This window comes from Myotis lucifugus, unplaced genomic scaffold (genome assembly GCF_000147115.1).
Source record: "Myotis lucifugus unplaced genomic scaffold, Myoluc2.0 scaffold_722, whole genome shotgun sequence".
NCBI lineage: Eukaryota > Metazoa > Chordata > Mammalia > Chiroptera > Vespertilionidae > Myotis > Myotis lucifugus.
In genome coordinates this window covers 85,431-95,786 of record NW_005871770.1, presented here as the reverse complement: position 1 = coordinate 95,786, position 10,356 = coordinate 85,431, and the positions used below count along the sequence as shown (strand labels likewise).

The 10,356-nt window shown below is 48.9% G+C and overlaps 1 protein-coding gene across 1 annotated transcript in view; it reads right to left on the bottom strand.

Annotated features, from left to right (window-relative positions):
* The window catches only part of CRTC3 (CREB regulated transcription coactivator 3), a 91,684-nt gene that overhangs the window by 15,685 nt on the left and 65,643 nt on the right, over nt 1-10,356 (bottom strand). Inside the window, exons 7-8 of the mRNA XM_014447845.2 lie at nt 3,573-3,608; nt 1,106-1,191 (exon numbers count right to left, since the gene is read on the bottom strand). Of these exons, the coding sequence (XP_014303331.1) occupies nt 1,106-1,191; nt 3,573-3,608 (122 nt within the window). The remainder of the gene's footprint in view (nt 1-1,105; nt 1,192-3,572; nt 3,609-10,356) is intronic.

Below are 10,356 nucleotides of genomic sequence, written 5' to 3'. Positions count from 1 at the left end.
TCCTCTGCTTAAGGGGATGGATTTTATGTTTATTTATTTATTTTTGTTCATCCTCACTCGAGGATATATTTCCCTTGATTTTTAGGGCGAGTAGAAGAGAGAGGGAAAGACAGAGAGAAATACCGATGTGAGAGAAACACATCGATTGGTTGCCTCCTGCACGAGCCCCGACCAAGGCCCGGGCCGGGGGAGGAGCCTGCAACCAAGGTACATGCCCTTGACTACAATTGAACCCAGGACCCTTTGGTCCGCAGGCGGATGTTCTATCCACTGAGCCAAACCGGCCAGGGCAAGGAGGTGAGCTTTAAATCATATCTCTCCCTCCCCCCAATGATGAAACATCAATGGATCTCGTTTTTACAAAGACCTGTCAAGCCCACGCCAATGCTGACCAGGACCTTCGTGGACGTGGCAGGAGAAAATGGAACTGGATGGAGGCAGCCTAGGCAGGCGGGCAGGCGAGTACCGAGGCCAGACGAGCAACTGCATCACTAAGGGCTGGGGGTGAACGGCTTTCTTGCAAAGGCAGCACAGCTTCCCGAGGGAAGAAGGGCCCAGCCCAGCACCGTGGGACCTCCCCGCTCCACAGCGGGAGCACGGTGGGGGGCAGCTAGCACAAGCGGACACAAATACTCATGGAAATCCTAAAACAGATGACTTGTTTACCGACTCCCTGAGGACTCAGGTCAAATGCCCTTGACTTACAAAAGGGATATCTGGTGAAGCAGCAGCTGTGGACAGAAGCGGGTCACTGGTAGAGGGTGTTGGCCACCAAACAGCAAAGTCTGCCTATGGCTTGTAACCAGGTTTCAGTGCGTTTAGCGATAGGATTGAGATATGGGGGGGACTAATAGTTTGGTGTTTTTTTTTTAATGAGTCCATTCAAATGCAAATTAGGAAGCCAAGAGATCAGTGTACTAACTTACCAACAAAATGTGATCATTCTTACTCGAACCATCATTCCCTAGTGTGTTCTTCCTAGCTCTGTCCCCAGAGAAATTACCTTCCTTTCCCCCATTTCCTCGTTTCCCGCCGCAGGACGCACAGGGACCGCTGAAGGGCAAACATTCAGTGACAACAAGCACAGTGAGGACTGCTCACCCACCTCCTTGGTCTCCCACAGCTGCTTTGGCAGTGGCTTGGGAACGTTTAGCAGGTTCTCTTCTTTCAATGAGCCAGGGAAACACATCACTAAAGTGGGGGGAAGCACAGTCATTGCGTTAGATGGCAGCCATCCCAACACTGGCTGAAGAAATGATCTTCGAGAGAAAAAAATGATTTAGTTCACAAATATTCATTGTTGTTCTCAGAGAGAGACCGGAAGACAAGGGGAGGGCCAGCCCTCAGGAATTAGGGGACCTGATGCCAGGCAGGGGGTTCAACATTAGAGACACTGGTGACTGCTCGGACTGCACATGCAGTTAGGGTTTGGTGACCACATGTGCTCCACTTTGTCTGTTTTAGCCCCACACAAGAGACCCACGGGTAACAAACCCCAAAAAGAAGTCACTTAAAACAGGGACCAGCCCAGTCGGCGTGGCTCAGTGGTTGAGCACTGACCTATGAACCAGGAGGTCACGGTTCGATTCCTGGTCAGGGCACATGTCTGGGTTGTGGGCTGGATCCCCAGTAGGGGGCGTGCAGGAGGCAGCCGATCAATGATTCTCTCTCATCATGGATGTTTCTCTCTCTCTCTCTCCCTCTCCCTTCCTCTCTGAAATACATATATATATAAAAAAAAAATAGGGACCAAAATTTCAGAGTCAATTCTGAGAAAAAGATTTGAAAAATGAAAGAAAAATTCTACAATAAGTTTATCTTATTTTTACTAACACTCAGGATCTGACTGCATTGGTGGCCTCTCAGAATGAGTTAAGGAGGGTGGGGGCGCTGTAACAGAGCCCCATTCGGTGTCTTTACAGTCAACCTCACACCGTCAGGACAGCGCCGTTCCTACCTAGATATCCAGGCTTATCAGCAGCGGTCCCCGGTCTCTCTCTTAATCAGGATATTCAAGCCACTCTCTTCTGAAGAACTCATTTTGTCCACATCCTTGTTGGATTTTCTTTTCTTTAAATGCTACCTAGTCTGACCCTTAATAGGAACGGCTTCGGAAATGTGAAGTCTACAAGGGCAGGGCCTTGATTCTATTCAGCGACGTTTCGGCACAGGGAGTGCTGGAAGCTGTGCCAGCTCACCCCCCGCTCTGCAGCTGACTCGCAAACTGGGCGGCAGGAATAATAGGTTTGAGAGCCTTTATAAAGCAATACAAGGAGACACTCGAGAATAAACAATCGCTCTCTGCGGCACTGATGGATGACAGGAAAAGTTTCAAGGGCTGAGTGAGGCGGCTTCATGCCTCAAGGTTACTGCTCATAAGAGGTTGGTCATAGGAATATGGCTGGGGAGACGCCAAGGCCTTAAAGGGGACTGCTTCCTTAGAGAAGTTCACTGATTTGGTCTTCATTTCCAAGATTTGTTGAGAATTCCTCAAAGGATCCACCGGGGGGATGGAAAGAAGCTTGAAGCCAATTATTTATTTGTCCTAGTGGATGTTCACTGATGTTTCAACTTTTCATGAGGTTATTCATGGCCTAAAAGGGCTTGCCCGGAAAAGGACTCGATAGGATGATGGTGGAGAATTGTGCCTCTGGTGCGAGATGCGCCTCATATAGCATACTCCCGTGAGTCCTTATCTCTGCAATTTATTGTAAACCTAATTTAGTTGTTCACTTTCAGATTGCGAAAATTAAATTTCAGATGATGAAGATTTAGGGAAAAGAAAAAAGTGTCTGGCACTGAATGAATAAACGAACTGTGTCAGATCCTCACTTATCACTGGCTTTGAGCGACATTCAGTAGATCTCCAGTATCTCTGATCGGTTTAATAAATCTCAGTATCTCCTGCAATCTCATTTTGCAATCAATTTGCATTTTCCTCGCACTGCTTATTTACATGTGTCAATCACAGTCTCAAAACTTTCTAAATGGGCAGAGACAGGCAGCTGAGGAGGGAGGAATACTGGAATAACTAATGGTGTAAGTGACCAATTCATTAATATTTTCTTTTTCCTTAAAGATTTCTTATTGATTTTTAGAGAGAGAGGGAGTGGGAGAGAGAAACATCAATGTGAGAATGAAACATCATTAGCTGCCTCCTGCACACCCCCTATTGGGAATCCAGCCCGCAACATGGGCATGTGCCCTGATCCGGAATAGAACCGGCAACCTCTACCTACAGGGGGAGATGCCCAACCAACTGAGCCACACTGGCCAGGGCGACCAAGTCATTAATATGTTCATGTGATGACAACCTCTGCTTCCCTGCACACCCCTGTGACTGGGATTATGGGGAATCAGATGTCGCAATCTCACCATACGCTTCCTTTCTCGTGGCCTTGGTCATGGGTAGCCCTAATTTAATAGAGCATCTCAGACAACTAAACTCATTTGTAGTTGTCGGCACTTTGGGAAGTTCTGAAACATGAGCATCAACTAGTTCACATGTTGAAAGGAGGTCATGTAACTACCGTCAGCATCACGCCCAGCCCAGTGGCAGGACCAATCCGTACCTTCTCCATGTCCATTGTTCTCACCATCACAGAAACCTAGGGGGAAAGGAAACAAATACTTTTATGTGGCGCTTTCCTTTTCCCTTATTCATGAATTTGTCACTCTTTCTGATTTGAAATTGAATTTTTAAAATTCTATCCATTTTGGTACAGTAATTGAGGTCCAGCTAAGATACATTGGGCTTTACGCTAAAATTAAGACAGATACGGTTAATTTAAGCCTAAAGTTGGTTCCTATCTACTTTCCTTCTTCTTTAAAATTATCTCACTCTTAAACTGTCCTGAGGGAACAATTTTCAAAATCTGAGAACCTCTATTCAGCTTACAAAATAAGGAAATTTGGATCGAAACCACTTCCAAATGCATCGCCCACTAGGAAGGGCAGGTAATTGCTTCACACTCACCACGCGGGCCCAGCGGAACAACGGGAAGTTCCATGCTGTGTGTAGTTATACATATATTTCTTGCAAAGAGTCAAGTTATTTAAAAAAATAATTTATCTGAAGTCTCAGTCAACTTAAATAGGGGATGTGATAGCTATTCACAGAAATTTAAAAATTTGACTTTGAATACATTCTAACCGAATAAAGTATTTTTTATAACATTTTGGTTCCTTTCTTTTTAAAGAAATATGTTTTATTTTTTTTTAAAGAAAGAGTGGAAGGGAGAGGGAGAGAAACATAGAAAGATCAATGAGAGAATGTCGATTGCCTGCCTCCTGCATGCCCACCACTGGTGATCGAGCCCACAACCCAGGCACGTGCCCTGACCGGGAACTGAATCGGCGACCTCTTGGTGCATGGGTCAATGCTCAACCAGTGAGCCACACCGGCTGGGCTGAATAAAGTATTTTTAACCCATAAAATACACTGTTAATGACAAGTATAGTATATCTAATTGCTCTGGGCTAAAACCAAAGACTTGTGCCAAGAAGGTAAGATTATTATTCTCTTTAGAGACATCAATTATACCAAGTGAGTTTTCAATATAAAATCAGGAGAAATTTTAAAGTTCCAAGCCTTTAAATAAAGGCTGACTTACTTAAAGTTTCAATATGTTTTTGGGTAAACTTAATCTGTAAGTTAACCAGATTAGTCTATAAAAACGTAAACTAAATATCTAACAATCATTCACTCAACATATATTAAGTTCCTACTAAATGCTAGATGTGGCAGGTGACAGAGTGCAGGGGTGAAGACAGAACATGGTACAAATTCCCAGTACAGCGAGAAGATACCCAATTGTAGTGGAGGCTGGGTGCCTGGCCAGCACCATGAGTCCCCAGGAGCAGGAAGAGGTCGATAAATGGAGCACTTTCATAAAGACAGAATTTTTTTCAGGCTGACGGAAACAGAATCTAAGTCAGTGATTAAAAACTTTATGTTAATGCACACAAAGACCACTTGGGTAAGCTTTTAAAATGCAGATTCATGAGTTCAACCCTCAAAGCTTTTTGCCTCAGAAGGTGTAAGAATGGGCCCAGGAATCTACATTTTAAAATCATCCCAGAGGACCCTCCTCAGACGGTCCTAGCCGGTGAGAGACTTGGGCTAGGCCAGTGATTGGCAAACTGCGGCTCGCGAGCCACGTGCGGCTCTTTGGCCCCTTGAGTGTGGCTCTTCCACAAAATACCGACTGCTGCGCATGGGCCACGAAGTTTCAATGGCACTGTACGTGCCGCAGTTTGTCGACCACGGGGCTAGGCTATCGCTTCACTATGAGTGAACACAGCTGAAGAAAGGAGATGTGAACAGAAGAACGTTTGGAAATGAGGTGCAGAGGCAAAGGGCCTGGCTCTGCAGGCAGCACTGTTACAAGGAGGAGAGAGGAGCTTCTGACTCACATTTTGGGGCCCTCGTATTGCCAAGGGCAGGGAACGTGACCATTCTGACGGCCCGATCACAAATAAAAAGCCTCATGTCGTACAGCAGTCCAGCATTGCTTCTTTCTCATCAAGAAACCCATCACTCGGGGTCTAATGAACAGGCTGACCTATCCCTGCAACACGAGGACTCAACCTCGTGAAACGGCCTGAGTGGGGAGCAGACATTCCACGCGACAGGCCATCAGTGTCACCGCCTCCGTCCGACTGGAACCCAGGAAGGCTTCACGGAGGAGGTGGCACCTGAGTTAGACACTGAGGGTAACAACGAGGATGATAGTAACAGCTGCTAACAGTACTGTCCGCTATGTGCTGGGCCTTTACACAGGTGCCCTCATGCCATCCTCACAGCAACTCTATGCGGCAGGTGCTAACCCCCCAGGTCGCTCTGCTAAGTAAGCTCGGGCCTAGGACTCTGGCCTGTGCGCCTTCAGAACGTCCACCGTGCTGTGCCTGAGGGATTAGACATGGGAGTAAGGTGGGAAGGGATGCGCCGTGTGAAGACAGGCGGAGGAGGGGAGATGAGGCTTCGCTGAGAGAGGAGTAAGCCGGCATAAGGCGGGACACACCAGGTCTCCGCTAGAGCAGTGACGCGATTCAGCTTCGCTTTCGGGAGATGGTTCTGACAGCTCAGTGTGAGAAGGACTGAAAGGCAGGGAGACCAGGTGGAAACCAAACAGAACGGTCCAGGCCGAAGGCAGGCACTGGGGACAGAAGAGAGGGCAGGTGGAGGCACCACAGGGGTAGACTCAGCTCGACTTGGCTGCTGAATGGTGACAGGGGCGGGACTGAGGATATTAAAGACAACACCAGGTTTTGAGTGTAGGTGACCAGAAAGGTGGAGGTGGCAGCAGCAAGCTCACGTGACCAAAATATGTAAGCCAGGATTTCACTGCTGAATGAAAAATATCACAGGACACAACCATAAACAAAGGGCTACCAAGGAAAAGGAACAGGTTGCGATGGGATGTCTGCACAGAGAGGACACTCACGCGCATCAGCCCAGCGGGGATGGCACAGCAGGGACCGAGGCTGCATCTGTGACCCAGGAAACGTCTTGGGTCAGAGCCACGTGGTGACCTCCTCAGTGTAACCGAGCCCATGTCCCCTCTCCCGGCTCAAGCCTGACTCCCAGCACAGTCTTGATTCACCCAGTAGAGGAGCAGTTGGATGCTCTAACCAGAGGGGGTCCTTTAAGAAGCCCCTGGGGCCTCAGCCTCCTCATTCTGGGCCCTCCTGCCCTCGAGGGGCCGCTTTTTGCCCCCTCTATGACCTGGGATGCTTGCCCTCTCCCTCCCGTCAGGCACAGGCTCACTTCCTTTAGGGTTATTTGCATTTAAAACTTTTCCTTAACTATGCAGGTCAAAGCACATCGCCTGTTAAGGCCACTGACATCTGGGCCTCTACCGGACCCAGAGGAGGAGCTCAGGGCTGCAGCCCCCGAGTTGGCCGTGCTCAGCTTCTAGAGCTCTGGGTGCAGAAGACAAGCCCCTATGCACATCAGCCTCGGCTCTAGGATGCACTGAAAGGACGCGGGCCACCCTGCCTCCTTCCCAGGCCGTGAACCCAGCAGAGTGAGGGGACCATCCCAGGCTCTGGGACAGGGCATGTCAGAGAGCCCGTAACTGTCCCCGGTGCACACGTGTGACATAACTGAACTCCGTGTGTACGCGTGTGAAATCATAACTGAACTCCGTGTGTACGTATGTGAAATAACTCCGTGTGTACGCGTGTGAAATGATAACTGAACGGCAAAGGCTGCCAGGGAAAGGGTCAACATTTCCTTTTAGAGATTCTGGCTAATTAAACGAGAGAATATAAAAATCTTGTTTGATTGTATGAAAGTCTATTGCTGCCATTTACATCAACTGCTAATCACATGTAACTGTCATGACACTCAATCACCATCATGAAAATCACTACACACGTATCAGAACAATGGCTTTGTTTTCTTGGGACACAAACCACTCGTTAATGCATCCAAGTTTATTGCTCATGGAGTTAAGCAGATGCTCCTTTTTGTTTTGTTTTTTTAAAATATATTTTATTGATTTTTTACAGAGAGGAAGGGAGAGAGACAGAGAGTTAGAAACATCGATGAGAGAGAAACATCGATCAGCCGCCTCCTGCACACATCCTACTGGGGATGTGCCCGCAACCCAGGTACATGCCCTTGACCGGAATCGAACCTGGGACCTTTCAGTCCGCAGGCCGACGCTCTATCCACTGAGCCAAACTGGTCTCGGCAAGATGCTCCTTTTTGATCCACTCATAACAACAACAACAACAACAACAACTAGTGGGAACACTGATCGGAGCTACATCATTATGCTCAGGAAAGGTCCCTGGGGCAGAGCTGTTACTGTTGCTTCTGCTACGAAGCCCGATTCTGGGCTCCAATTACATTTTCCCATCACTTGCTTCATCTTTATTTGGTTGGTCCTATAATAAGAAATACCTTTTTGCAAAGCTAGTCGATATTTTTAAAATCCAAGAGGAAAAGAAAATGAAAAACTTTAATGAATTACAGGGGGAAAATGCATGAAACGATTTAAAATAGCTCCCACCAGCAAATAGAATTCTCCAGAAATAATTCCCATCCTTGGAGACTTGACTAATATTTTAAACACACTGGCTTTCCCATGTAAACACGTCCATATTTGGATGTGTTTCTGAGTTCTGCGATACTTGCAGAAGCAGCCACGCGGTTCAAGCTGGAGGGCAGCCCGCCCTCCGGGCTGTCAGATACGTGGCCCAACAATGTTTAACTGCTGAGGTGACAAGGAGCGCCCCCTGATTCTCAAGTCACCCCCGAAAGCCGGCTCTGGGATGTCTTTCTCTGCTCTTCCTGTCTGCCGGGATCAACACTGACATTCTTTTGCCTTCTCATCCATCCTCTCACCGCCTGACACTTCTTACCTCTTCCCGCTGAAGCCGCATCACTCAGCATAAACACTTCGCTCAATCGATCACTTTCTTTAGTTATTTTCTTTTCTCTTTGCATGCAGCCTCACAAGGTCCTACTTAAATTACCTATGATTTCCTTGTTCTCTCTAGGCCTTAGCCCTTCCTGGAGTAAACTCTGCCAGAAGGAATGGCAGAGGCAGAAATCAGCTCTGCATTCGGGGTCCCAGGTAAAAACCCATCGGTCTGGCTCCCTCCCAGTCCTGGGGGACTAAGGTCCTGCCGCAGTCACAGGGCCCCCACTGATCGCCGGCTCTGCTTCTGCTGGGCTTTGTTTATATCTTCCCATCTCTACCCATCCTGAGCTAACCTCCCCGCCTCCCCAGGGACCTGCTTCTCTAACCCACACCCGAGTCCGACATAACCGCCACTCAGGCACCTGCTTCTCTAACCCACACCCGAGTCCGACATAACCGCCAGCTTTACTCTCCTGTGTGTGTGTGTGTGTGTGTGTGTGTGTGTATACGTGTGTATACGTGTGTGTGTGTGTGGGGGGAAACTCGGCTGGATGGCCTCCACCGATTCTGAAAGATCCTACGCTTTACAAGCAACAACGGTTTAGTCACCTCTGATTGCACCAGGGAACAATTATTACTAAGGCCTATCCTACTATGTGCAAGAAAATAGGCCAGCCATGCTCTCCTCAGAAGGAACAGACCATTTAGGCTTTAGGTGTCTAAAAAGTGAAGAACCCAGAAAAGCTCAGCTAAGATTTATTTGCCTGTTTCAAGACCAAACACGTAGTCCTTCCCGTTTGTGGATAGGAGTCGACCTAAGGTGCTGACTGGCATATGGAATGGACAGTCAGAGCCATTGTTCCGACCAGATTATAACCCCAGGGAGGCAGGCTGGCCTGTAGCCAGACTGCTGCATGTGCAGGCTGATGCAGCGAGTGCTCTGCACAGGTAGCCACTGTGGTTTCCCCGCACTTCCCAGCACCGAGGGCTCCTCCGGCCAGGCACAGTGCTGGAGGTAAGACCATCAAGACGCTGACTTCAAGAAATTGACTCTGAGCACAGGAGTGACACAGGTGCCGAGAGAGCCACCTGCACGCCGGAGCTTTAGGATGTTAGAAGGACATGGATAGTTCTGGTGGAGAGGAAGGCCAAGGCTGGCCCCACAGAAATGACGACAAAGCGGAGGGTGTTGATCAGGTAGGTCAGGAGTGAGTTACGGGAGGAAGAGATGAGAACAGAATGAAACATTAGCAGAACCCAACGTGGTCCTCACGGCTGACTTGGGGAGTGAGAACGGGGGCGAGTGGGGGGGCGGGGGGCAGGTCCTGGAACTCCCGTCATTCCAGACTGAGACTGGGACTCTCCTGGAGGGAGGGGGCACGGAGGACTGTACGCAGGAGACTATGATCAGATGTGAGTTCGCTCTGGAAGCAGATGGCATGAGAAGGCTTTCCCCACTCCTGTCACTCCGGCTCTCTCCTCCGCTTCACTCACTCTGGCCAAGGGAGGCAGGACAATGGTCTACCTGGCAAAACGGGGAACAACTGAGCAGGCGACGCCCAGCCCCAGGCCAGCCCCTCTCCTCCTCGGGGCCTTCTCTGCTCGGCCTGCCCTTCAGTCTGACCCCATCCTCTCGGGGCACTGGGCTGGGCCAGCGCTGCGGGGCAGTGGGCCTCATTCTGGGGTTCAGTCGTAATGGGCATGGACCCACAGAGAGACTCCGCATGCTCTTGTCACTAATAAAGACATTTAGCTTCACCTGTCACTTTATTTCTCAGTTTGCTCAGATCCTAGGTGAGAAAAGAGGACCTTCAGATAAATCACGTAAAACTGGATGAGAGTATATAGGCCTGGAAGTGAGGAGACCAGTTAGGAAGTTACGATGAGTCCACATGAGAATGATGAGTGTGGAGGGGAAGACAGGAAACGGAGGGCCCAGAGGTGCCGAGGGGGAGAAGCTGCCGTGAGAGAGGCAGCAACC